A 27,481-nucleotide genomic window follows, 5' to 3' on the forward strand; every position below is an offset into this window, starting at 1 on the left:
TCCTGCACCAATTTATAAGCAACTAACATGTTCAGTATACCCTCTGCTACAAAATATATTTTTATCAATGTGATAGAAGCCACCGTTTTTCCAATCTAATCAAGTATATCAAGCCGACTTTAGCATTTTAGCTTTAGGGATCCCCTTAAGGCGCAGGGAATTATTTCTCATTACCTAAAAATCCCGTGAGAAGTACTTACCAATTATTATATTCATTAAACAGCGGAAGGTCGATATAGGATAAGTAAGTACCTAACTACATTAGGTACCTACTAGGAGTAAATCTGGATGAAACTTGACTAGGTTCTACGTGATCAAAATACCTACCTAGTATTATGTAGGTAGGTAAGTATAAATTATAATACATATACACATCCAAACCCAGAGTTATCCGCAACCGCTCACGAATGCTACCCATCCACTGCGGCAGCGGATATCTATGTGGTTTCAAGAGATCCTAATAATGTAGAGTGGCCCATATTTATAAGGTACAGCACATAGTAGAACAGTGCAAACTAGAATTTTTTTCTCATTCCGTCCATAGTCCTGGCACTCCCGACTGTAAAAAGTCCATTGTAAAATGGCCATGGTAAAATGATGTAATGCCATTACTAACTAGTCAGGAATTTCTGGAGTGGGGAAGGTAGGTCTCAAAATGCTTGTTAGAGAAATCATCCTCACGAAGTCACGACCCATTACGTCCCCTCTGCTGGGGCACGGGTCTCCTTCCAATGCAGATGTAAGGCCTAGTCCACCACTATACTCAGTATAGTGTTCCTAGGCCAGCGTGGTGGAGTATAGTATACTCTCTACCGAGAGCTAGTGAGTCTCCCAACCCTGTATGTTTCCAATTGTTCAGAATAATAACGTCCTCACACTATCGACCTACTATCACCTCGACTACCGACTAAGCTACTCTGTGGACTAAACTGACATTGACAGCTGGTGACAGCGGTGACGTTTACACTTGTGTTATTGTTGGGTGTGTTGGTGTTTTGAAGATTTATTTTAATTTAACTTAAAAACCTAATTAAATTAATAATAAAATGGTGTAATTCCTTGGTCAACATTATCATTCAAGATAAATTTATAAATAATTCGAACATGACTGATTCACCGCACGACATAAAAGAAGTTTTAGACAAAAATCTAGAAGATGACGAAGTTCAAGAAGTCTTACGAAATGGAACAGATCTTAGGGAGTATGCACTGCAAGTGGACAAAGGTATCAAGGAAGCTGAGAAAAATTCTGTTGCAGATTATTTAAAGGAAAGTGAAAATATTGGTTTACTTCACCATCAGATAGAAGACTGTGACGATATCCTGGCTAAAATGGAAAGCATGCTTATGGTTTTTCAGGCAAGTATACATAGTCTTAAGGAGTATCTGGCGAACAACTTAATCCATAATATGCGTTAAGAGTACACAAGTAAATAATAATTAGTATTTCTGTTTTAGAATGACCTAGGAAGTATCAGCAATGAAATCATAAGCTTGCAAAAACGCTCTGTTAGTATGTCCGTCCAACTATCCAACAGACAGGTTCTGAAAGGCCCTCTTTCGTCATTCATTGAAGATATAGCTGTTTCAGAAACATTAATACTGTAAGTACCTAAATATTGTGACACATTTAATGTTATTGAACCAAACATAAATTTAATGCATATATTGTAGTAGTGGTAGTAGGTAACTGATCATTGTCGTTTTTTTTTGTAGAAGTATCAACAGTGTTCCTGTTACTGACAAGGAGTTCATGGTGCAGCTGGCCATCCTGAATCAAAAACTAACCTTTATGAAGGAGCAAGACTTCAAAGAGACCAAGTCTTGTCACGATGTGAAAGACGTACTGGAAAAGTTAAGAATTAAAGCTGTTTCAAAGATAAGAACATATATTCTGGAACAAATCTACAAGTTCCGGAAGCCCATGGCCAACTATCAAATGCCGCAGAATGCCATGTTAAAATACAAGTTTTTCTTTGAATTCATACTGACTAATGAAAGGAACATAGCCCAGGAAATATGCAATGAGTACATAGACACGTTGAGCAAAGTGTACTATTCCTACTTCAAGTCTTACTCCTCTAGATTAGATAAACTGAAATATGAAGAGATGCCGTCCCGTGACGACCTGATGGGAGTAGAGGATGGCTCTAAGGGGGGCTTCTTTCAGAAGTCTAATCTGAAGAACAAGAGTACAATATTCACTATCGGCAACCGAGGAGACATCTTGGCACAGCAGCTGGAAGCACCTATCATTGTTCCTCATGCACAGCAAAAAACAAAGGTATTGAAATCTTGGATACTGTAACACATTTATTGTTGAAAAAAATATTTTATAAGTACTAAATACTGCAACAATTTAGTAGTCTTTCAATGTTTTCAATGCAGCACTATGGGGTCCATTGCTATCCTCTATTTGGCTTCTTAAGGTCTTCGGATTACATTTAACCAATTAATAAAATTCCATGTAATTTTTCCAGTATTCGTATGAAGCACTGTTCCGCAGCCTGCAGTATGCGCTGGTGGACAACAGCTGCAGAGAGTATCTCTTCACCACTGAGTTCTTCCATGTGAAAGGAAATCATGCCCAGGAACTGTTTGATAGAATACTTGGAAAAACTCTATCACTAATGGTGGTATGTATTCTATTTTACTTTTTGAAGTCCTAAATTAAAATAAATAAAAAATGCAACAGCTGTATTTTAAGATTTATCACCACCATCAAACAAAAGTCCATTGCTCTCCTAAAGCCTTTCCAAAAAGCAACACAACACTCTGTGCTCAGCCTTCCTCATAGAGTAGAGTAATACAGCATTTTCCATTTAATGACGATTAGATACCAGACAAATTTTCAATTAATAATATTCGAAATACCTATTAATATGTTTCTTGTTCCAGAAAAATGTAGAGAACTATGTTTTGGAGTGCTACGATTGTCTAGCACTGTTCCTGTGCATACAACTAATCAACAGATACAGGTGGATGTGTCATAAACGTGCAGTAGCAGCTCTCGATAGGTAGTACTCGATAGGTCGATTACTTTAAATTATGAGATTTATAATCTTGCTTTTGATTTCTCCTCCTCATTACCAAGTTTTTGCTCATTTTTATTATAATTAAATTCTATAAATAAATACTTATTCATCATTTGTTTCAGTTATTGGGACTCCCTGCATAGTATTATATGGCCGAGACTAGAGCATGTATTGAAAATGAACACCCAGAGTGTAAGGGATTGTGATCCTGCCAAACTGTCGAACAAAGAATTAGGCCCCCATTATGTAAGTTATTTTCATTGCCTATTGAAGTTAAACAGCGCCAAAAGTAAAGGTGTTGAAGAAAGGAATACCATGCCACTCTTTCTTTTATCCACTTTTCTTGGCTTCACGATAAAACTTTTATTATCATTCTTATTTCAGATAACTCGCAGATACGCAGAGTTTTCGGCGGCAGTGCTGAGCCTCAGTGAACAGTTCCCCTCAGAGGAGCTGAGCAACCTCTTACTAACGCTACAAGAGGAAGTCCAATGTTTCTTACTAAAAATGGCGGCGGAGTTTCATCAAAGGATCCAGCAACTCATATTCTTGATCAACAACTACGACATGGTACTGAGCATTTTGATGGAGAGAACCAGAGACAATACAAAGGAAGCTGAGAGTTTCAGAGAGCAACTGCAGGCTCGCAGCGCGGAGTATGTAGAGGAGATACTGAGTCCGCACTTCGGAGGGATCATGCAGTTTGTGAAAGAGGGAGAGCACTTGGTAGAGAGTGACAACAAGGCTGCGCTGGCCAATCTCGAGAAGAAGTCTCTTTCTCTAGTGGCTTCCTTCACCGCCGGGTGGAAGCAGAGCCTTGAGGAAATACACAGAGAAGTCCTTGTCTCTTTCCCTAACTTAGTCACCGGGTCTGGACTCCTGCAGATGGCGCTCACCAACTTTGTTCAGTATTATCACAAGTTTGTGAAGTTATTAACTCCAAATGCTAGAGCGCAATTAGTCAACATTCACGTCATTATGGTAGAGATAAAGAAATATAAAACGAACTATTAATTTATGTTGTTATGTATGTTGTATGTATATTATGTTTTACGTCGTGATAAGTGAGTATCAAATAATCAATAAATTTTGCAATGCTTACTACTAGCGTTTTAAAGTTTATGCCCTCTTTACAAAATAAAATATTGTATGTCCTAGGCCGTAGGCATTGTATTACAAATTACTACTTTTACGGCAGAGTAAATAAAAACAACTCAGATTGTTTTATTACTTTTTATATTGTTTTTCTTCGTTTGAAGAATTTAAAATCACATTCAAGTAATTAGTAGCAGTTTCAGTGTGCTTCCACATTAACACATACTTAAAATATAAGGCTTAAACTAACAGTAACTATTTACAATAACTTAAAAGCATCTAGATTTTAAAGCTTATCTTTACACTGGTCCTTACAGACTACTTACACGAATATTCTCGACTCAAGTCGATAGCGTTATTCGATAACAATATGATACCTTGATCAGCGCCGCTGTCGGTAAAGTCAGATACTAACAAAACGCATACTAAATCCAGTGCCTGCCTATCGACTAAAGTCGTCAATATTCGTAAAACGCACAGTGGTGCAATTTCCCCACTTTACGTGATCTTGGAGAGCGTTCGCGTCCACACTTTGATTGGCTTCTCTCGCACGAAGTCGGCGAACCGCTGCTCGAGCTCGTACGATATCGGCCGCGGCGGCCGCCACGAGAGCAGCGCCTTGGTCACGCGCTGCGAGTTGTGCTTGTTCATGTACAGCAACGCCACGAAGATTGATTCTTTCGTTTCTTGCGAATCTGGAAGTGTATAATAAATCGTAAATATCATTTGGAAAGGCTACATATTGAACACGATAATAATATGGGTATTGTCTTGTACGCCTATAAAACATGTTACAAAAGGATTGAACTTAGGGTCAATTTATACTGGGGCAGAGTCGAAGCGCAGCGAAGCGTCAAATTCTTCACAACTAAAGCAAAGCCGCACGAATGGTTAGTTGCGTTGGTCACGCGTAGACGCGCGAATCGCGAAGAATGCGCGCGACTTTTTAAAATCTCAGTAGCGTGTGCGTTATGCTGTGGAGTTAATGTTGTATTTGTAATGTTCAGTATTGAATATACGCTTCGATGCGCTTCGACTCTGTACTAGTATAAATTGACCCTTAGGAAACTCGCTGACTACCCTCAGCGATCAGGATCAGGGTTCTCCGGAAGTTTAAGGTACAGTTTATAGGTACGTCACTCAGGGAAGCACCACCTTTCATAATCACGCAATGCTGGGCATAAGCCAATTTCGGAATCATACAGCTTATAAGCATCCAGAAATAGTTAGCAATCTGCATTATATACCTAGTAGCAACGTAAGATTTTGCCGACATAAAAAGAGCTAAGGGCGAGGATACACGTAGATACCAAATAGAATACTCACTAGTATGTTCCAACATGTCGAACAATTGGTTCATGACGATTTCGCAGTAGACCTTCATGTCGGCGGGGAAGGGCTTCATCAGCGGCCCCAGCGTGGAGACACAGAAGTTGCGCACTCTGGCCGGCGTGGCCCGGTCCTCGATCAAGGGCATCAACATACTCTTCACGAGGAATTTCTGACACCACTTGGCCCCGTTCCGCTTCCCGAGGATGATCAGAGACAGCCTCAGCATTTTTCTCTCGATTGGTATGTCTGAAAGAAAGTAATAAGAACAATGGGTTAATCAAAAAAACAGCATTCGTTTCAGTGCGTCATAAATAGAGAACAATCAGGCCAAGATTTTATCAGACTGAAATGAATTATGTAGTTACTTACCACGTAACTGCAATATCGCTGTTTTGAGACATTCCAATATTCTAGTCTCATTCCACTCAGCCATATCATACGAGTAGCGTTTGCTCAGGAGGTATCTGATCTCTTGCACCCGGTTGAACATATCGTCGCACTTGTAGAAATGTAGCAGGTAGACCATACACATGACTAGAGGGGTCTTAGCTGCAATAGAACATACATATTAAAATTTATTACTAAATACCTACACTATCATCAAGTCTACTTGGCACAATGTGAACATTTTAGCTTATTATATGAAAACATGAAACTTACCTAGTTTTACATAGGCGGTTGGAACGATATGGCCCCAGACATCCAGACACTGTTTTATTAGTGGTATAGCCTTGAATGAAATGCAGTACATGGCATCCAATACAAACACTCTCAGTCTGTTCTTAGTCCTCAAGTACCGACACAACACTGCGTAGAAGTGAGACAAACTATCGATAGTGTTAAACTCAGGCGTGTGGTTTAACCGGAATATATTGTATTCAATGTTCTTCATTATTTCCTCTGTGATGTTAATGGAAGGCCATAGCTTTCTGAGCTTACCAATGACGTAGAGTAGTACTTGTTCACTCTTGGTCATGGGGGGAGAAGGCGGGGCACATGTTTTGGAAAACAGTTCAGTTTTCCTTTCCGGGTTTCTCAAGTACTGCATGAGGCCAATCAGGAAATGTTTATAGTTCAAACATTGTATGCTGTCGACCAGTTTGTCCATGGCCTCTTTGCAATCTCCCTCTGTCTCTATAATTTTCTTAATACTATCCTCTATGTTATTGCAAATACTGTTGGTTATGTGTTCTGTAAAGTAATATTATTATGTTTAATTAGATAATTATTATATATGTAAGTCTTTAATATGTAGAGATATACATAAAAAAGCTATTTTGTGAAATCTACAAAAAAAGGGGATGAAAAAGTCAGAGAAGTGATAGCAATGGAGACGGCTATCAATATTGGACTATGTTGGGCTTGGGCGTAAGTGAGAAACATAATTATTTTAAAACAACTAACCTGGTACTTTCTTCATATTTTTCCAGCATGAATTGTTGGAACCATATTTATCAATCATTTTACACAAGATACTATCTTTAGGCTGAACGTCAGACGAATGCTGGTGATCTTCGGTTTCAGAAGTTGACTTCAGTCTTTTTTTAATAACTTCTAAATTAGCTTTCGGCACTAAGATCTGCACTTCTTTTAATACTGGTGAATGATCTGTATTATTGGTTTTGTTTTCTTTATCCTTTCTTCCTTCATCGGAAACAATTACATTAGAACTTCGCAATACCCGCTTTGGTGTGAAGTCCAGCGTATCTGTACTGTGACGTTTTAATGAGCTTCGCCTACTTTGCGGTGTGTTTGGTGCTGTTCTTCTAGCAGCATCATCAGAAAAACATACTTCTTCTACTTTACAATCACTACTAGTAATAGATTTTTTTTCATTTAACAATAATTGCCGTCTTGTTTGTGGTTTATTCCATGGCGTTTCTTCAACGGGCTTCGATTTGTCATCAGTACCAGCTATAGACTTTTTATCAATTAAGGATTGCCGTCTAGTACGTGGTGTATTCGGCGGTGTTTTCTCTGCCATTCTCAATTTATCCCCATCAGCACTAGATTTTTTGTCAGTTGATGAGTGTCGTCTTGTCTGAGGTTTATTCAATGTCATTTCTTCAATGACTGTTTCACAAGAACCTACCAAGTTTAATTTATCACCGCTATCAGTAATCGGTTTTTTGTCAAACGATCTTCGTCTAGTTTGAGGATGATCTGAAACTTTTTCTCGAGCGGCTTGTTTACAACCAACTACTGGTTCCAATGTATCAGTGTTTTTTCTAGTAACAGTTTTTTTGTTGGTATAACACCTTAGTGGAGTTTGTGATTTATACATTGGTAAATCTTTGGCTACTTGTTTAGAATTTCCTACAGATTCCAATTTATCAACACCATCAGCAATTTTGTTTTTATCAGTTAATGATTGTCGTCTAGTCTGCGGTTTATTCAATGTTTCTTGCACAGCTTGTTTACAAGTAGCTGACGATATTAATTTATCACTAGTCGCAGCATTTACTTTTCTGTCGGTTAATGACCTTCTTCTAGTTTGTGATTTGTCGGGAATGGTTTCTTTGACGGCTTGCTTACAAGCAACTACTGATCCAAATTTATCACAATCCATGGTTGGTTCGTCATCACAATCATTTCCAAATAATCTTTTTATAGCACTTTCTACTTTACTTCTGCTTCGGGTAGTCACTGAACCCGTAGGCGAATTGATTGTAGATTCTCCAACTTTCGTTTTTTCAGGTGAACCTTGCAGGCATGTTGATGTCGTTGGTATTGCACTTTCTTCCTTCATGGATCCTGATATAGGAACTGGACTTTTTATTCTAGCATGGGGTAATTCGGCATCCTTAGATTTAGTATTTTCTTGTGTGTGGTCTTTGTTATTCTGTTTTTGTTTTAAATCGGTCTTATCAATTTCTACATTCTTAGATTTACTATTACCTTTCTTAATAATTTTATTGTGTTCCAACATCTTTTGTTTTTCTCTAAATTCGGCCACGACAGACGCAGCTTTTTGGTAATATGCTTTATTACTAAGTATTTCTAAAGGAGCAAGTTTACTACTTCTCTGGGGCAGTGCTTGTAACTTTGATTTTGCCTTTTTAACTGGCAAATCATCAAGCTTTATTTTATTTCTCGGCACTAATCTCTTCCTTAATTTTTGCAACTTACTTTGTTTCTGTTTTTTAACTTTATGATTGTTTTCTATATTATTGTTGTTGGATTCATCTAGATTAGTATCACAGTTTGTTTGAAGCGATGAATCCACAGGTTCCAATGTGTTATTTGTACTGTTCACATTGTCTTGGTCAGAACTGTTTGGGCCATCACTGCAAGGTTCATCGAACTGAAATCCGTCAACGAGTCTGGGTGGCCGTCTATCACTGGGATTGCTTACAGGTTCTGGTGTTTGATTTACATCACCACAAATTATAATGAGATCAGTTTCTTCCTCAGACAAATGATCTTCACAAGGAATCACTAATTCTTCTTCATGCATTTCTTGGATTTGATCACTATTTTCTGGCTCTACATTATCTGGATCGGGCTGTGTATAGGTTATATCAGGTAAAGAATTGTATGTTGCATCAAAAGTGTTTTGTATTTTTGATACAGTCTGATTATAAATAGTGCCAAAATCATTTGCATTTTCATGATCATTTGTTGGTAAAACAATTTCATTTTTGCTGTGAGAACTAACCCCATCAAGCTTCATTTTTTCATTCATAGCAGAATAAACTATGGGCTTTACAATATCTGGGAGAGATGCTTGGAAATTCACTAACATTTTTGTAAGATCTGATATACTCTGTAATATTTTGTCATGTTTATTAACATTAGGTATTTCCGGGCTTTCACAGGACTCTCTTTGTGGCGGCATCACTGGTAATCTAGGGCTCAATGGTAAAGGAGTAATTATATTATATCGCAGGCTCATTTTATTCAGTATATTGGATACTTCAGCATCATCTATACTGTTTTCGTCACATAATGTATCGTTACTGTTCAATGTTACACAGTGTGCCTCCTCATTAACTTTTTCACAGCTTTTAGATGCCAATTGGCTAAACTCTACTTTGCAATTGCTTAATATTGTTACCGGTTTTTTATTACTTTTCACTGGACTTGTTTCAACCTCTACACTAGCACCTTGTGTCTTACATTTGGGGGATGTCATTAATTCATTCTTATTATTTATCTCAATCAGGTCTTTATCAACTGGACTTGTAGTTCCATCATTAAAGTGGACGCGTTTCAGTTGCATAAATTTATCTGCTGTTTGTTTCACTTCTGGGATTTTGAAGACTTCATCATTTGATACAACAGGGCTAGCTTCATTTGCAACCTCACGAACAATACCAAGGTTTTCCTGCGATGTTGAAATATGATTGCTATCTATCAGCTTATCTGTATTAATGAGATTGCCAGTCCTGCAATGGTCATGAGATTTATGAGTGTCATCTGAAATCTGAATAGGGGAATCCGGCCCTATAACCACTTGTTTCTCTAACGGAATATTGAAAGTTTCATTTGACGTAATTTGTAGTGTGGATTTACAGTCATCATCAAGTATGATGTTAAGAATGTGTTCCTCTCTTAAAATTTGCATATCATTTATCGTTACTTCGGTATCCATTGGACTAACAGACCTACCATCGTCTGGACTATCATAGCAATCATTATTGTCGTCATAATATTCAAAAGGAGAATCTCGCCCTCTCAATGTATCTGTACCTTGTTTCACTTCGGGAACTTCGAAAATATCATTCGGCATAATAAGGCTTGTATCTTCATATTCATCTTGGAGATTTTCAATCTTTGAGATTTGTTTGTTATTTATAATTCCTTCAGTAGTCGTAAGGTTTGCTTCCCCACTTGTTACTTGCTTGTTAGTGATTATAATATCAGTATTGATAGGACTATGGTTACTGTCGTATTCAGGACTGTTGAAGCACTTATCATTGTCATCTGAGAAGTGTAGGGACGATCCCCGCCCTGTGTCTTCACTTCCAATAACTTCATTACTGTTTTCGGAATTATGATCCATGATGTCATTTAATACAGCAACCTCTGGTCTTTTTTCTAGAACAAAGGACAAAAGTCACTTATAATAACTTTATAAATTCAGAGCTAAGATTACAAAACAAAAAAGTTGCATGAGAAAGTAACATATTGTAAAGGTGTTGGTTGATAAACTATAAATCGCCTGAAAGGAGCCTGAATGCATAGTAGCCTATGTATTTTTTTTTGTATTGCTGTACTTATCATAGAACAACGAGGACATGAGTGTACCCTCTACTCATTGTGCTGTATGGTTAAAACAAACATTACATACCTTCTTGATGCTCAGTAAGTGGAGTTGGAGTGGGAGATGACGGGCATGTTTTTATAGTTGATTCTTCTTCTTCGGGTGAGTTTGGCACCATTTCAAAGATAATTACTGATTTGCATTCTAGCAACTCATCCTGGAGATAAAAGATTAAAACATTATCTATTATGACGATCATTTTATTTACTACCAAATATAGTATGGGGTTAAAAGCAGCTAAATGAATCAAATTATCATTACATGACTAAAATATTTACCTGGACTGGAGGATGATTATCATCATCAATTCCTTGCCAAGAGGCTTCTTCCATGTTATAGTGTGGGTTTGCTGTTTCTTCTTCTTCGTCTTCTTCTTCCTCAATAAAGTCATCTCCTTCAGCTTCTGAGAGCTCCTTTCCTCCATTATCTTCTATACCATTATATTTCTTCATTAAAACCTTCACCTCCTCATCTATTTTTTCTGCAAATATAGCAAAGTCAATAATTTATTACATAAATTTTATAATAATGCATGAGAATTATGTATGTAAAACATAATATAGTAAACATGTAAGGATTACTTACTTTTTCCTAGTGCAATTTCTTTAAATAAAGAAACATCCTTTTCTAGATCAGATTTTTCTTTTTTTAATGTTGATACTTGCCCTTCTAAATTTTTTAAACTGTTTTCAAGAGAACATATTTTCTTTTCAGAATTCTTCTTACTACATTTTTGCAGTTGGTTTTCAATTTCCAGAGATTCAATTTTAGTCTCTTGCTCTTTTATAAGTGACTGAAAAGATAATGAATTGTATTAAATCACACAAATATAACAAAAATAGTGGAAGGCATGTTAAAAAGGCATCCTTTATGTTCATTTTGATCTAGGTTTCAATTGGTTTCTTACCTGTAATTGGTTAGCATGACTTTGTATCCCCTGGCATCTGCTCTCTGATAGTAAATACTTTTCTTGATATTCCTTGTTTTCTCGGACCAATTTGTTATCTTTCTGCAAAACGGAAACATATTTTTTTTACTATATTTGTTTTGTTTCTTACAAAATGTGAAGAGGTAAAATTTTTGCACATAATTTTTCTAATCACAGCTACTTAGTTATTTCGCATTGCTATATAATTACATTTGTGTATGTTGATAACAGACTAGTGCAACAGAGAATGCACATGAAAGATTTAGCAATAAAAGATCACACAATTAAAAAAAAAACTATATACATATAAAGTATTCTGAATGTATACAGCAACACATTCTGATAAAAATTACACATTGGTTTTATCTTGCAACAACAGCATTCAAACATTACATATAGGTATTGGTTATTATTTACTAAAACAAACTTACCTCCTCCAGTTGTGCAAGTCTGTGTATAGCGTTGTCATAATTGATGCAAGCCTGCTTGCACTCTTCCCTTGATTCCAGAAGCTGTTTCTCCAATTGATCATTCTCTTCCTTTTTCTCATAATATTTGCGAATGAGTGAACTGAAACATTGCAATCATAAAAATCACATTCACAAACATAGTAGTTTTAACAGCCTGTGTAAAATAAATTGATTCAAACAATTCACATACTATAGGAAAAGCCTCTGCGGTCTTGTCCTCGTGAGTCTCTTATATTAAATCAAGAGAATAAAACTAGACAAAATAAATAAGGCATGCAGTTTTGCTGATCCTTCTAACAACTATTCTATGTGTAACTATATCTAATCTAGACATATAGGCCTCTCCCACATTTTACCGCAACACTCATAATCAAAACATCTTCTGCCTGGGTAAGGATATAACCTGCACCTATCTAAAGTTCATGGTGGTGGTTGTACTTATTATGTATGTTTAGTTAGATGTATTTTATTTAATACTTTTACATGATTACGGTGACCAATAATATTAAATTACTTACTCAACTGCAATTGTTCTTTTCTTAGCAATGTATACTTGTTTTTTCAGTTTATCCAACTTCGGAGGGAGCTATAAATACAAAAAAAAAACAGTACTTAAATAACATAAAATGTTAGTGAGATGTACAGTCATGACTATTGCAATCACTATCATAAAACATATGTAATTTTTATTTATTTATGGAAATATACGTAGAACAAGTCTAATACATTTATATTAATCAATCAATATACAATGATAATGTTAAATCAATACTTGTATTGATAACCAAAACCTACCAACATGTGTTTTTGTTTTGTTCAATAACAACATCCCAAGTAACCCACTGAACATAATTGATAAATAATTAACGTGTTATTGTTATTATCAATAATATCACTCCCATAAACTACTAAAAACGATTTAAAAACAAATATTGTGAAAATCATATAACCTATACTCACCACTGAGGCATTATTAGTTTGATGTAAAAAATCCAAGTCAAAGTCTAAAACAACATCACCAAACGAAGACGCCATTATTAATATACTAAAATACAAGCAATAAATCCTTTTAATAACATTATTCACTGCATTATTTAGACTATTTTATCGTTTTAGAGCGAAAAATAACGCCGGCAACAGAAACAACCACACGCACTGACATGACATGACAGCAGACAGAAATCAATACAAAATCTTGTTCTGTGAACAATTCACAGATAAACTTATCGCTCCACAGATAAAAAATCCTGGCGAGTCTCAAGGTGCCGACACATTAGCGGACGTGGCTTACGGACGCGGCTGACAGCCGCGAGCGACTGATAGTGTGCACGGTCTTTTGGGACAGTTCGTGCCAGATCGCAAGTCGCGGACGTAACCTTGAGCTGACCTTGAGCGGTCAGACGTCTGAGAGCGATCTGGCGAAAACGTCCGCGTACGGTGTGCACGGGTACGGGGCGCGTCCTGCGTCAGATGGACGCGCACAGACTAAATAGAGATTGAGGACGCGGTCCACGCGAGAGGTTGCTCTCTTTTGGGCTGACCTTCAGATTTCAGACGTCCGAGAGTGATCTGGCACGAACTGTCCCAAAAAACTTATCAGTCGCGGGTGACAGCCGCGTCCGATGGTGTGTCAGCACCTTGAGGAGTTGATATAAATGTAGAGGCAAGATGCAAGGTGATGCGCTGGTTCGTGCGCCACTATCCGTAGGTGGGAGTGCGTGCGGTCCAACAAAATGTTGGTCCTCAGAATATTTTTCATTTTCGTTGTGTCATAGACTCAGAATAATAACGGCCTCGCTCTGGTGAAACTGTCACCTGTCAATGTCACTGAAAGTATTGTTGTTATTGTTTGTTTTTATTTTAAGATTTCAATCTTTAACAAATTGACGAGTAAATAATAAAAATATAGCTAGTTATAAATACGTTTTTGGTGTATTGAGCGGCTTTGTTACAAATATTTTCAAGTGCCCTATCAAGAAGCTTTGTACATTGCGCACAGTCGATACGTAGGTATCAAGCATTTTCAAGATCAAGGTTACTGTTAGCCCAGAGTTCATCGTCATCAGCACGAACCACACGCTACCACTGAGAACAGGTTTGACCAGTTGCATATATTAATATTATACACATTGTAATTCATCAAAGAGTAGTAAATTTTCAATTAAATAACTCATTGGTTTTCATCTTTGCCTACAGATGGTTTTCACAGAAAGAAATAATATGATGCAGACAAGTTTGTATGGAAGAGTCAGTAAGCTATTAGAATCCTATGAATGGAGTGACTGCAGTTTTTCAGTCAGTGGAAGGAATTTCAAAGCCCATAGACTAATCATGGGCATTAGCAGTCCTGTATTCAAGGCTATGTTCTACGGACCATTGTCTACCAGTGATGATATCATCATAGCAGATATTGAGCCAGACATATTTCAACTGCTAATTGTTTATATTTACACAGACAAAGTGGAAATATCATGTATTGAGCATGCCTTTGAATTACTTTATGCTGCAAAGAAATATCTGTTGGAAGATCTAAGGGAAAAATGTATTGACTACATTAAAGCAAATCTCAGTGTTGATAATGTGATATCTGTATTAAACTTCTCTGAATATATTCAAGAAGATCCACTGATTACAGATTCCCTTAAACTATTTTGTGAACATGCTAAATATTTATTCAATGAGAGTTTGGAGAACATCACAAGCTCAAGTTTAAAAATAATTCTTGAAAGCAATGACATCAACATATCTGAGAGGGATCTCATTGTATTTGCATTTCAGTGGGCTAAAGTTACCTGCTGTTCAAATGGAGTTGCTGATACATTTGAGAATAGAAGAAAGTGTTTAGTAGATAATCATCTATTTAAGTTATTAAGATTTTCAATTCTATCTGATAAAGACTTGGAGATTATTCTCAATGAGGATACCAACGCAAAAGAGGCTATTGAACTTGCAGAAATCACTAAGATGAATATTTGTAATTTGAATGATTCTAGTTGCATTAAGATGACAAGAAATGCTCTTAAAGTAAGGGAGCATATCTGTCACCGCCGCTTCCTCAGGTCCTCTGCACCTCTGATTGTTGATGGCCAAAATAATACAATCCATGTGAAGATGCAAGTTGACAAAACCATCTTTATCAATTCACTCTGTGTTCCTACAAGAATGTCTCCACAAATTAATTTCCACAGTGATAATGCCATGTTGTATTCAGAACAATTTTCTGTGACTGTAACTTGTGAAACTGATAACTGTATTATTAAATCTACTAATTTCATGAACACAGTTGAATATGATTCAAATGTTTTTATAGAATTTTCTGAACCTTGTGTCTTACAAAAGGACAAGTGGTATGTAGTAAACTTTTCTTGGCCTAGTGGTGGGTGCTACTCCAACAGATACATTGTGGTCCAAAGAGATGTTGTTGTGCATCAAAAAGTTAAGTTCCACTTTGAAGATACTGTATCTGATGGAAGCTTCTTAGAAAGTTTGAAATTTTCCTTGTAAAAAAATTGACTCATGTAAAATTATGGTATCTTTGTAGAATCTCCCATTTTCTTGATGGTTTATACATAGAATATTTAAGGGCTCATCAATATTATATTGTTAGAAATATCATTTAAACTTACTATATTACTGTACTTATTTAATTTAAAACATAATAAATTAATTCACACAATATTAAAACCCAAATATTTTAGTTTATTTACTAATGGTAGCCAGCCGATGTAGCCATACCATCCATACCATAATAATAATATACTCATATAAACGAGTAAGTACATCCTACAATACGGAATCCCCATATGACCCAAGTTACGTTCGCACTGTGCCTGTTTCTATAGGAACCTTCTATGTCATGGAAATTATATAGGTAAATATAATTATAATTCTTATACCTAATTTATGTTTAACGATAAACTTGTTTCACGGGGAAAGACATCTGACAGGACCCTTATTACATTCGAATAAGGGCAGTTTTTGTTTGTATCTGATGTCTTTCCCCGTGAAACAAGGTATAATATAGGCGTAAGTATTTGAAATAATAGTTTTGTTGGATGTTTGATTAATGTTTTGTTATTAACAAAGAAAAAAATACGACAAATAGTATTCAAAACTGCAATAGTATAACAAACAGAATATCACAATAAAACTGATGCACTATTTATCTAGTGGCGGACCTTCAAACTTTTTTGTCAATAATATGATTCGTTCAGCCTCACGGATTCCGCTGAGTCTAGCTCCGTGCACTGTTGCGAAGTATCCAGGTACAGTGGCCTCGCCGGCAAACAATAGTTTCGGTGCCTGAGGGTCGCAGGGACCCGGCACTGGAGTGCCGAGTTCACACTGATGACTTACTGTAGAACAACAGCCCATGTATGAGTATGCTCCACAAAAATGCGGGTCAGACGCCCAACGAGATCTTAGCATCATCTGAGGGTATGGTAGACATGGGTTACCAGTAAATCGTCTCAATAAATTGGTTATTCCTTCTGCTACATCACCGTCGGCCATTGACTCCATCATCGCAGCTTCTTGGCCAGAAACCGTCGCGCATAGTACATGCTTGCTGCCAGACATTTCATCAACCGAACAAACACCACGAGTCCAGTCCGATCTGTTGCACAGCTCTTCTGCAGACCAGGCCATTTTTAGACTCCCTTCCTGAGAAACCCAGAATGGTTCTACGTATTCAAGGAAAATTTTATTAGTTAATCCATATCCCAAATTGGAGATGGCGTCCATTTTGCATACTGGAAGAGGGGGAGCGAACAACTTGTCTGCTTGGCATTTTAAGCACCCTAGTGACATTGTGAGAATCACGTAATCTGCCGTCATTTCTTCGCCATCACAGCATTTTATAAGTACTCGGCCGGCTCCAGTTTGCCCATTTCCCCATCGTACAACGTTTACTGCTTTAGTGTATCTAATGCTATTATCAGGTAGACCTCGTAACAAAGGCGCCATGACAGCCACATAGCCCACAGGTACACGGACGCTTCCCCCCGGCAGCTCTATGTAGCTCCCGTACTGATCTGCACTGATGAGAGACAGGTCTTCTCCGCATCTATTCCTTAAAATGTTGGATAATCCAAACATCACTCTAGCAGCATCATAACGTTGATCTTCAGGAAAGTTGTGAAGTTCTTGTTGAATTCTTAAACCGATGAAATTTAAAAGTGTACCGTGAGATCTTTCTCCTCCGAGTCGAAATAAATTGGCGGCTTGTTGTTCTATTTGCCGAAACGTATGGTAAGATGTTATAGTCACCGGCAAGTCTATAGCACGGCCTTCGCTTGTACAAAACAACCCACGGGAAGCGTCTAAACGTGTCAATGGTGTTTGCAAGAGCTTATCTGAAGATGCCAAGGTATATACAGTATTTGGCAAGCAAGCACCATGAATCCATTCTGCTCCCATTTCAATCACAGCGTCTCCGAGCCAACAAGAATGTATTCTTCCTCCTGGCCTGTAAAACACAATCTTTACATAAGTAGGTAAGTACACCACCCGTCGCTCCATCATTACAAAGGGTGTAGAGGAGGTTCAACTGGTATGCAATCACGAAACTTTCAAGATACAAAGCTGCACCAAGAATTTTGGCATTATGTTGCTAAGTATACTTAATAAGTAGGTAGTTACTATTAATAATGGTAACTACACCGTAATAGCAAAATACCTACTAGTAACCAGTACCTACCTAACCTAAGTAGGTAGTTACTTTATACACCCATATAAACATGTACCTACCTATGCTAGTAAGTTATAAATACATATTACGAATTTAAAATAAGAACCTTTCTTTAGCTTCTAGAACGACAAAGTTTCTTATTCCGCATTGAGTCAGCCGGTGTGCTGCAGAAAGGCCAGCCATTCCCGCACCGATGATGATGATGCGTGGCTCCCTGTGGCACGGGTCGAGGTAGCAGGAGTCTCTGATGCACTGCTCACGCACTGAATTGCTCATATCTCGTCTGAATATTACACTAGGCTTTTTGCCTAAATATCCCAACCCCCTCCTCAAAAAACCTAAACCGAAAGCCATTTTATAAAGTCAATTTAATCATTCGTTCTACTAAGTATCGTCTTTCATCATGGTTGTAGTTGTTTTCAACCCCAAATTTGATTTATTAAATTTATAAATAAATACAATAAAATTTACTGAATATTCTTATGAATAAATTACTAAAATGATGATTGATGACAGAATTTTCTTCTGTTTGAGGTTGAGTTGATGTTTTGACTTTTACCAAAATAGCAAAGACAAGAATCTGCTTTTATTTGTTAAATTGTGCACCTAATATGCTTGCAAGCTTGCAAGAAATTTGATTCCTTTTTCCGTTGCTGGTATTCGCCATGTATCTAGAGTAGTTCGCTCCGGTCTAGCTTGTCAAGACCAACCCATTTTATCTGAGCTTTACCAGTAGGCATCCTGTACGCGTGTGTCCGTGGTCTGCAAGTGGTCTAACTGTGAAGAAGTAAGGTGACTGTGGTGCAGATACCTACTAACATCAATACCAATACACAGCCAATACATAGGTTTCTGAACCAAACGACTCCAACCCTGGAATGTAGCGTGAAGTTTCCTTAGCCTACTAAAAAGCTACTAAAACTAGGTACCTAACTATTAACTATGCACTACCATTATGTACCTTTCTACATAAAAATTAATTCCTCGCGGTGCGGCTGTAAGCTCCATATAACGTCAAACAGTACATAACATAAGGCACATAAGCTCTCTAATCTGTGCGTCAAACTGTGCGGCGTGCTTAATATAATAAGAAAGATGAAGATGACACGAGGAACTTTTTTCCCGACAAAGTAATTTCCCGCGCAATTTTTTTTTGTTGTTGGTACCGACATTCGACTTCCCGTTTCGGTGAGCGTGTTTCAAATCAAAGTTTTGTTTTGAGGTGTGATAAACAGTACAGATTTTTGCCATTGTGAAAATGATTTTAGTATTTTTTTCGACAAGTTTCAAATACTTTTAGGTTGGCTTGCACGTTTTATTACTTATATGGTTCAGATGATCAGTTATACCTATGTAGTTAGTTTTGAAATCGTTCAGTAGAAAAGCAGCTATTCCTTTTTTGACTGAGCAAAACTAGGGGTTACTTTGTGCGTAAACGACATAAACACCGGTAATGAATGTATGGCCCGTGTCGGAAACTCGGTATAATGTCAAAGCAAACCGTACCAAAACGAAGACGAAGCCCATTCGTTGCTTCGTTGCCCCAGCATTAACGCAACGTCAATTTAGACATAATCTGTGAATCTGTGTGTTTTTTTTTAAATACTGAAGTGTGTGTGTGTGTGTGTCGGTCGGTCGGTCGCGGGTTCAAAGTCTGAGTAGAAAATTATTACATTATTCCTAGATAGTACTGTTATTTAGCTTAAAAATCTTATTAAAAGTATAATCATGGCGAACCACAAGTTACTAGGTGCACTAAAATTCTTGAAGAAACGAGAAAGCTTAAAGTTTGTAAATGGTAAGTGTGGTTTGATCAGCTACTTTCAAAGTAGTTTGTTGCTGTCTACGGAGGTTTTTAGGCCTTAATGCTTAATGAGTTACGTCTAGCATGTTACATGTTTTTCTATTTTAGGTCTGCAGACGCGATCATACGCTGCTGGTGCCAGCCAAGTTCATACAAGGTGCAAGAATGTCAATGGCGTATACGTTGTCACTTTAGACTCTCCCAATGTTAAGGTAGGTAAATTTGAAAAAGGAATAACAAATGCCAAATACCTACCTATTAGCAAAATCAAAAGATAAATCTCAGATTAATGGAACATAAATACTTTTAGTAGTACATAATATTATTACTTATATTATTAGGTAGGCTCTTCAGAAATCCAAAGGGTTTTTAAGTTAATGAACCACATATCAAGTAATTGGCTGGAGGCCTGCCTTATACCTTAGAACCATTTGAAGCCTTCCCATCTGTTGTTTCAATGAATTGCGCAAGTGACATGGTTTTGAATTAGGGCCAGCATGCATTTCTCTGATGGCACTACAATGTTCCTGCAGGCTACTTATACATATAGGAATAATAAGGTCAAGGCCTTAATAATCAAACTTTACACAAAATTTCAGGTTAATTCATTGAACACTGCGGTTATGGATGAAGTGAGAAATATTGTAAATGAAGTTGAGTCAAATCCCGCCATTGAAGCTGTGGTTCTGATTTCTGGTAAACCCGGGGTCTTCATAGCCGGAGCTGATATTGGCATGATTGAAAGCTGCAAAACAAAGGAAGAAGTTGTTACATTATCAAAAAGTGGTAAGTACCTATACATTTAAATCAACAACATAATAATATTTTTTACTTAACTCTGTATAAATAGAAGAGAAGATCAGAAACTATGTATAAGAAAACTGATAGCAAAAATTTTATGAAAATTCATGTGAAAGATTAAAAAAAAAATTACAGAACAAATTGTTTGTATAATAATTATGTAATTATTACTATAAAATGACAATTTAGAATGAAACCTTCTAATTACATAGGGCTATTCTATTTAATTTTATAGACATAAATACACACCTTACAATAATAATTCTATTACAGGTCATGAAATCTTCCGCAAGATAGAAACCTCACGCAAGCCCTACATTGCCGCTGTCCAAGGCTCCTGCCTGGGAGGTGGTCTGGAGACGGCCCTGGCATGCCATTACAGGATTGCTGTGAAGGACAGCAAGACTGGCTTCGGTCTACCTGAAGTCATGCTCGGCCTTCTCCCTGGCGGTGGTGGCACACAAAGGTATGACTTGAAATTTTGTTACTTGGTACTATATAAATGATCTGAAACTACTACCTATGAAGTTTCTTTAAACTGCTTTGATGAATATTGAAAAATTTAAAAGGTCAACATTTTATTTGTTCAAGTAAACAAAAAAAAGGGAATTGTAACAAAAAAAAATATAAGCACTGTCCCAATCCACAATGATACTTTTCAATTAGAATAAAATATTTCCCAAACATCCTTTTATACATTTTATGTTTGTTTTTGTTTTTTTATTTATCCAGAATGCCCAAACTCACTTCTATACCGACCACTTTGGACCTAGCACTGACCGGCAAAACAGTTAAAGCTGATAAAGCGAAAAAATTGGGAATTGTAGATCTGATAGTCTCTCCTCTAGGGCCTGGTGAGTTCATTATTCTTTTCTACTACTATACTACTGACTACTGTTATGCATATACACATGCTAGAAATTTCATAATTTTAATATAGGCTAATTTTAGACTGAACTCATTATTATACCATGACCTAACTTATCATAATTGTCATAATCTTGATATCTCGTTATTTATCAAATTTATTTACAAATTTTAAACTAAAATACACGAATTTTATATATCCTAACCTTCAATGCAAGCCATTATTATTTATTGCAATTTAACAGAATGTACTTATTTTCACTCTAAAAAGCATCAGTATAAAGTATTCTGTTTGTAGGCAACGGAACCCCAGCTGAAAACACAGCCAGATACCTGGAACATGTTGCTGTTATGGTCGCCAAAGAAATAACTGCTGGCAGAATTAAGATTGACCGCTCAAAGAAAGGCCTTGTTAACAAAATCACAGAGACTGTTATGGGCTTTGACTTCATCAAGGACATCATCTTCAAGAAGGCCAAGGAACAGGTCATGAAGGCTTCCCGCGGACTCTACCCTGCACCATTGAAAGTGAGCATTATTTTTAAATAATGTCATTAGGCAACTAGCATTCTACATTGAGGGAGCACACTTACTGAAATACTTCATAAATTATTTATTTAAAATGGAACACCCGTGATAGTGTGAACTGTACTTACTACAATTTTATCCACTGAGTGTAATAGTTCCTGCCCTTTTCTTACCCTTTCTAAGCACATTGTACTCAGTATTACCTACATATTACACTGTGTTGAGTGTAGAAAGAAAACTCTTACAATAAAATAAGAATTTAAAATTCAAAACCCAATTTCGAACGAATTTCAACGTAATTGAAGTACAAACGGCGGCCTATGAACTTGTAAGGTAACCTAACCTAAAACAAGGGCTTGATGTGTGCTATGGGGAGTTTCTAAAGCTGCGTACAGACCGGCCCAACGAACGCCCAACGATGGATATTTATCATACATAATACAGGGCAAATTGCAGCAACGAAGGTCAACGAAACCCGTTCGTTTGGCCGGTCTGTACGCAGCTTAAGAACAATTTGTTCCTTGACAGAGAGGGACAAAACAGTTCAATAGCTAAAATAACCTAAAACTTTTCTATTAATAAGGGTGAGTTTAGAATGTTTGTTCCTTGACAGAGAGGGAGAAAACAGTTCAATAGCCAAAACAACTTTTCTATGAATAAGGGGGTTACTCTCTATTATAGATCCTAGAAGTGGTCCGCACAGGGGTGGACAAGGGCGCGGCGGCGGGCTACGAGGCGGAGGCGCAGGCGTTCGGCGAGCTGGCCATGACGCCGCAGAGCAAGGGACTCATCGGCCTCTTCCGCGGGCAGACAGAGTGCAAGAAGAACAGGTTCGGCAAGGCACAGGTTGATGTGAAAACGGTAATTATGAATTTTGATTTTATACCTCCCATTTTTTTGTGCAGAAGAGTTTTTACCTATGATTCCAATAACGTTTTTTTTTGGAAAACAAGAATATATATTTTTGTATAATTAGGGTTTTTTATGAGCACAGTATTCTATTGTATAATCTGAGAGAAGCCAAAGTTCCTGAGTGTGGCTCTCTCGAGCCAGAGAGAAACCTTTATACATATCCCCTTAATATCAGCTCAGGCAGCCTATCATAACGCTCTATCGAGTGGAACCTTTATACATATCCTCTTAATAGCAGCAAGCCTGAAAGCATAGTAGTAAATCCACTATTTATTCCCAGATCGGCGTGCTAGGCGCGGGCCTGATGGGCGCGGGCATCGTGCAGGTGTCCATCGACAAGGGCTACCACGTGGTGCTGAAGGACGCCACCAACGCGGGTCTCTACCGCGGCGTGGGGCAGATACAGAACGGACTTGTGAATGCTGTGAAGAGGAAGAGGATCTCTTCGTGAGTTTAAATGCTAGTTACTAATAGTGTAAAAGCAGATGTTTGTGATGGATGTTTGTAACTATTTCACGGGAAAACGACTGGGTCTGTTGAAATTTGGTATGCAGTAAGCTATATAACATATAGGGGAAGTAAAGCTCGCGGAAACAGCTTACGAATATCTAAGAAGCTCGACTTGGTGGGGGCTCGACCAGATATTAAAAAAAAAAAACAAAACAGAATTGTCGCCTCAACGGGTTACATATTCATTATGTCCAATTAAGGATCATTAGTACCATCTCTTTCCATTTAAAAATGTGGGTCACTGGACTTCGCTTACGGACGCTACGTTTCCTTTCGAGATATACGAGATTTGTAACTTATATACCTAATACTTAAAAAACATAATTATTTATTAACACCTACAACTATTTCAGCCTACAAAAGGACATGTTCATTGGCAAGCTCGTCCCTACCCTCGACTACGCTAAGTTCAGCACCGCCGACTGCGTCATCGAGGCCGTATTCGAAGACATCAACATCAAGCACAAAGTCATCAAGGAGATGGAAGCAGTAGTCCCTAAACACTGCATCATCGCGACCAACACCAGTGCCATCCCGATTACTAAGATTGCCGCTGGTAGTAGCCGCCCTGAAAAGGTTATCGGTAAGTGGAGTAATAAACCATGGGTCCCAATTTGTGGCCCCAAAATCGATTTTAATGCATCGCTAAGAACTCTTCACAATCCTATTACATGGCAATAAAAAACGCATTCTAAAGCCTCGTACAGACCGGCCAAAGGAACGCCAACGAACGGGTTTCGTTGAGCTTCGTTGCTGCAATCTGCCCTGTATTATGTATGATAAATATCCATCGTTGGGCGTTCGTTGGGCCGGTCTGTACGCAGCTTAATAGGAGGTCCATTCGTTTCGGAGTAACCTATTATAGAGCCAATGTACTAAAGTTACATGCAATTAAGACATAAAGTTAGTTTATCACCATTTCGTTATGCTTCTTTTTTATCTAAAGAAGACAAGACAAGAAACTTCAAATACCCTAAAGCCGACTCTAACCTACACCCGTCCCGCAGGCATGCACTACTTCTCCCCCGTGGACAAGATGCAGCTGCTGGAGATCATCCGGCACCCCGGCACCAGCGACGACACGGCCGCCGCCGCCGTCGCCATCGGGCTCAAGCAGGGCAAGGTCGTCATTACTGTCGGTGATGGACCCGGGTTCTATACCACGAGGATACTGTCCACTATGCTGAGTGAGGCTGTCAGGTGTGACATACGCGATTATACTCTAGCTTGACAAAAAACTAATGAACAGAGCTCGAAATAGAATGTGCTTGGCTGCAGCACTCTGAAACTTGTTTATAGTAAGCTGGTTTGACAACATTTTAATAATTCGATGGTACGCTGGTATGCTGAGCGAGGCTGTCAGGTATAAGCATACGCGATTTGAGGGTGATCCATGCGGAAAATTTAGCATATCGGAGGAAATGTTAGGCCATCTGTTGAGTAAATACAAACAAATAATATCTAGTAAAAAACAGTTTCTTAAACTTACACGTGTACCAGAATTTGTTACAGATACATAATTATGGTAATAGGTTTGTCTTAAATTCAGACCCAGTGCCGGCATAGTTAGTCTTGGCATTAACTTCTATGCCTTTTAACACACATTTATTTTTAGTTAAATACTTATGCAGCCTTGGAATGCATAACCAATTTTAATTTCATAGTATTATGTAAAATATTGAATATGTTATATAATAATTTAAAAACAAAGTAAGTACCGTCACGTCCAAAATCAAGATTCGCCAGGCTGTTTCTTGATTTTTGGTCGAAACCGAACCTTCGGTCGGACATGACTCAAAAGCCTTTTTTTTACGAATGCTAAGTCATTTAGGAACGCCGTCTTAAAATTACTGATAAGATGAACAAGACCAGCTCGTTGCTGTAATCACCTTACCTGATGTTATCAGTTATCTCAAGCCCTCTTTTTACCTCCAAACTTCAATTGACCGCTCTAACCTGACCCCTCTCCCTTCAGACTGCTGCAAGAAGGCGTGGACCCCAAGGAGCTGGACAAGATGACGACGCAGTTCGGGTTCCCGGTGGGCGCGGCCACGCTCGCGGACGAGGTCGGCATCGACGTCGGCTCGCACATCGCCGCTGACCTCTCCAAGGTTGGTTTCCTCAACCCGCTTTAACGATTAAGGCGGAGGAAATGAGAATATTCTATTGGTTTCGGACCTTTAGGGCCAGAATACAACAACGCGTTGCGACGTCTCTAGCATCGCACAAAATGTACGACTGTTTTTCAGGGCAAATTCTGGAAAAATACTGTCGCAGGTTTTTGCGATCCCACTTCAACGCAGTGTTGGTCTGAGCCCTAGTCAAAGGCATTTTATAGGTCCGTAATTTTTGTCCTCATTAAAAAAATCATTGATGTGGCAGCTACCGTAAAACCCTTTATTGTCATATTCATATTGGAAATAAATATTATATTGCGGTTGCATAATAATGCTATCCATTATTTATAGAACCATATTTTTGGCGTCAGACCAATATTCTTTGGTTGAACTCAGTAACCCAGTCCATTCCTTTATGAGCCATAAATATCAGACGTCACATCAAATGTATTCATAACATGGGTACTCGTACTATAATAATAAAGAGCAGTAAGACATTTTGGAAAGATTCACTGTATTCATGTCTATGCTGAATATAGATAACTGGGATTACTTTTAGGTCTCATGAACTCTACTCTAGACCCATCAACTTTCCCACTAAGAGTAAAATAGAGCTATGGAAATTGTACCAAATATAATCCGTTCCTCAGGCATTCGGCGACCGCATCGCTGGGGGCGACCTCGGCATCATGCAAGACCTGGTGAAGGCAGGCTTCATGGGCCGCAAGTCGGGCAAGGGCTTCTACGTGTACGAGAAGGGAACCAAGAACCGCGACGTCAACCAGGACGTCATCCAGCTGCTGAAGAGCAAGTACTCGCTGGAGCCCAAGGGAGCTAATACGGTGGAGGACCAGCAGCTTAGGATGGTGTCGAGGTTCGTTGTTTCTTCTTCTTTTTCAGCGTATGTCAATCGATTAAAGGGTATAGACCTGAATATTACGTCGAGTTCAACAGTCCTCCTGAGTAACACTTATTTTTGGAGCTACAGGTCGGCGTGGCGGTCTTTTGGATCGTAGAGTGACGCCCTTCCCTTGCCCACCACTTGACTTTTTGATTCAAAATAATTAAAACAACAATTTAGGAAAAAATACAATAATAAGGTGCAAAATGTGGTCTGTAAAGAAGCCATATGCCTTCCTTCTATTAAATCGAAAACAACATGACACGGGCTACAATATACCTAATGATGACTACAAAGCACTAACCATTACGAGCTACAAACCTACAAAGTACTACCTTATATTTCAGATTCGTGAACGAAGCAGTATTATCGTTGGAGGAGAAGATCCTGCACAACCCGCTGGAGGGCGACGTCGGCGCCGTGTTCGGGCTCGGCTTCCCGCCCTTCTCCGGGGGACCATTCAGGTGAGGGTTATTGTGTGTAATATCTGCCACCGCGGTGTGGCATCTTTTTTTTTACTGTGTGCGATCTGCTTCAAACACGTTGATGTGATTTTTTCATAGTAGATAAAGGGTGTCACAGGCTTTGCTTTGCTTTCCTGGTAGTATTTTAAACAATGAAAGACTATAAATGTATATGATTGCTACTATTTTGTTTTTATTATTATTAAAATTATTAATTGTACATAAAATTAAAGTACTTTTTAAAACATAAGATTTTTGGTAGTTGGTCTGAGACTGAATTGAATGTTTTTATATTCCTCTAGGGCCGATTTCATTTAGCTATCTTTATTTCAGATGGGTGGACCAATTCGGTGCTGACAAACTGGTGAAGAAAATGGAAGAGTTCCAGGAACTGTACGGAGCTCCCTTCAAGCCTGCCCAGACCCTCATCGACATGGCCAAAAACAACACCAAATTCCACAACAATTAAATATCAGTGCCTTCCCTTTCAGTGTGTAGTTGAGATTTTGTGATGGTAAGAGTGTATGAGATTTTTAGAAAAACAAATTTTAATATTTTATAGTCTATTTTACTGTATTGTTATCATATCACTTTCATTTAATTTTAGAAGTCATAAATGAAAACTGATATCTCATCCGAAATCATGACAATCGAAATATTAATCAAGCTTCATTTATTTCGACTATTGTCTTGTGTTATTATTGTTGCTGCGAATGAATCTGTAATTAAGGTTTAAATGTGAAAATAAAACTATTTATTTTA

General features: G+C 38.0%; 5 protein-coding genes across 5 annotated transcripts; 3 read left to right on the forward strand and 2 right to left on the reverse strand.

Moving 5' to 3' along the window:
* Positions 1-955: 955 nt before the first annotated feature.
* Positions 956-4,136, forward strand: LOC105387333 (vacuolar protein sorting-associated protein 52 homolog). Its single transcript, XM_011558042.3, has 7 exons — positions 956-1,359; positions 1,459-1,604; positions 1,717-2,284; positions 2,481-2,636; positions 2,899-3,017; positions 3,158-3,281; positions 3,420-4,136. The coding sequence occupies exons 1-7, from the start codon at positions 1,105-1,107 to the stop codon at positions 4,047-4,049; spliced, it is 1,998 nt and encodes a 665-aa protein (XP_011556344.3). The 5' UTR covers positions 956-1,104; the 3' UTR covers positions 4,050-4,136.
* Positions 4,137-4,254: 118 nt separating this feature from the next.
* Positions 4,255-13,297, reverse strand: LOC105387332. Its single transcript, XM_011558041.3, has 12 exons — positions 13,087-13,297; positions 12,645-12,712; positions 12,088-12,226; positions 11,636-11,737; positions 11,314-11,521; positions 11,007-11,209; positions 10,756-10,885; positions 6,867-10,502; positions 6,123-6,653; positions 5,832-6,011; positions 5,457-5,708; positions 4,255-4,825 (listed from the first exon to the last, which is right to left on the reverse strand). The coding sequence occupies exons 1-12, from the start codon at positions 13,159-13,161 to the stop codon at positions 4,629-4,631; spliced, it is 5,721 nt and encodes a 1,906-aa protein (XP_011556343.3). The 5' UTR covers positions 13,162-13,297; the 3' UTR covers positions 4,255-4,628.
* Positions 13,298-13,938: 641 nt separating this feature from the next.
* LOC105387331 (BTB/POZ domain-containing protein 6-A) lies at positions 13,939-15,746 on the forward strand. The gene is made up of 2 exons (XM_011558039.3): positions 13,939-14,221; positions 14,323-15,746. The coding sequence occupies exon 2, from the start codon at positions 14,323-14,325 to the stop codon at positions 15,628-15,630; it is 1,308 nt and encodes a 435-aa protein (XP_011556341.3). The 5' UTR covers positions 13,939-14,221; the 3' UTR covers positions 15,631-15,746.
* A 434-nt stretch (positions 15,747-16,180) lies between these two features.
* Positions 16,181-18,370, reverse strand: LOC105387330 (spermine oxidase). Its single transcript, XM_011558038.3, has 2 exons — positions 17,922-18,370; positions 16,181-17,593 (listed from the first exon to the last, which is right to left on the reverse strand). Exons 1-2 carry the CDS (start codon positions 18,167-18,169, stop codon positions 16,285-16,287), a joined length of 1,557 nt encoding a protein of 518 aa, XP_011556340.3. The 5' UTR covers positions 18,170-18,370; the 3' UTR covers positions 16,181-16,284.
* A 1,050-nt stretch (positions 18,371-19,420) lies between these two features.
* LOC105387328 (trifunctional enzyme subunit alpha, mitochondrial) lies at positions 19,421-27,481 on the forward strand. Its single transcript, XM_038121169.2, has 14 exons — positions 19,421-19,613; positions 19,728-19,831; positions 20,219-20,405; positions 20,694-20,886; positions 21,153-21,274; positions 21,586-21,815; positions 22,497-22,676; positions 23,008-23,174; positions 23,591-23,820; positions 24,245-24,437; positions 25,213-25,348; positions 26,005-26,228; positions 26,603-26,719; positions 27,053-27,481. Exons 1-14 carry the CDS (start codon positions 19,544-19,546, stop codon positions 27,186-27,188), a joined length of 2,289 nt encoding a protein of 762 aa, XP_037977097.2. The 5' UTR covers positions 19,421-19,543; the 3' UTR covers positions 27,189-27,481.

Source organism: Plutella xylostella, chromosome 4, assembly GCF_932276165.1.
Source record: "Plutella xylostella chromosome 4, ilPluXylo3.1, whole genome shotgun sequence".
NCBI lineage: Eukaryota > Metazoa > Arthropoda > Insecta > Lepidoptera > Plutellidae > Plutella > Plutella xylostella.

Coding starts and splice junctions, on each gene's coding strand:
- LOC105387333 (XM_011558042.3), top strand. CDS start 1,105: ATGACTGATTCACCGCACGACATAAAAGAAGTTTTAGACAAAAATCTA. Junction 1,360..1,458: donor GCATGCTTATGGTTTTTCAG/GCAAGTATACAT, acceptor TTTCTGTTTTAG/AATGACCTAGGAAGTATCAG. Junction 3,018..3,157: donor GCAGTAGCAGCTCTCGATAG/GTAGTACTCGAT, acceptor CATTTGTTTCAG/TTATTGGGACTCCCTGCATA.
- LOC105387332 (XM_011558041.3), bottom strand. CDS start 13,161: ATGGCGTCTTCGTTTGGTGATGTTGTTTTAGACTTTGACTTGGATTTT. Junction 11,738..12,087: donor GACTTGCACAACTGGAGGAG/GTAAGTTTGTTT, acceptor TCCGTTTTGCAG/AAAGATAACAAATTGGTCCG. Junction 4,826..5,456: donor CGACATGTTGGAACATACTA/GTGAGTATTCTA, acceptor ATACACTTCCAG/ATTCGCAAGAAACGAAAGAA.
- LOC105387331 (XM_011558039.3), top strand. CDS start 14,323: ATGGTTTTCACAGAAAGAAATAATATGATGCAGACAAGTTTGTATGGA.
- LOC105387330 (XM_011558038.3), bottom strand. CDS start 18,169: ATGGCTTTCGGTTTAGGTTTTTTGAGGAGGGGGTTGGGATATTTAGGC. Junction 17,594..17,921: donor GTTCTAGAAGCTAAAGAAAG/GTTCTTATTTTA, acceptor TGTGTTTTACAG/GCCAGGAGGAAGAATACATT.
- LOC105387328 (XM_038121169.2), top strand. CDS start 19,544: ATGGCGAACCACAAGTTACTAGGTGCACTAAAATTCTTGAAGAAACGA. Junction 19,832..20,218: donor TAGACTCTCCCAATGTTAAG/GTAGGTAAATTT, acceptor ACAAAATTTCAG/GTTAATTCATTGAACACTGC. Junction 22,677..23,007: donor CACAGGTTGATGTGAAAACG/GTAATTATGAAT, acceptor ATTTATTCCCAG/ATCGGCGTGCTAGGCGCGGG.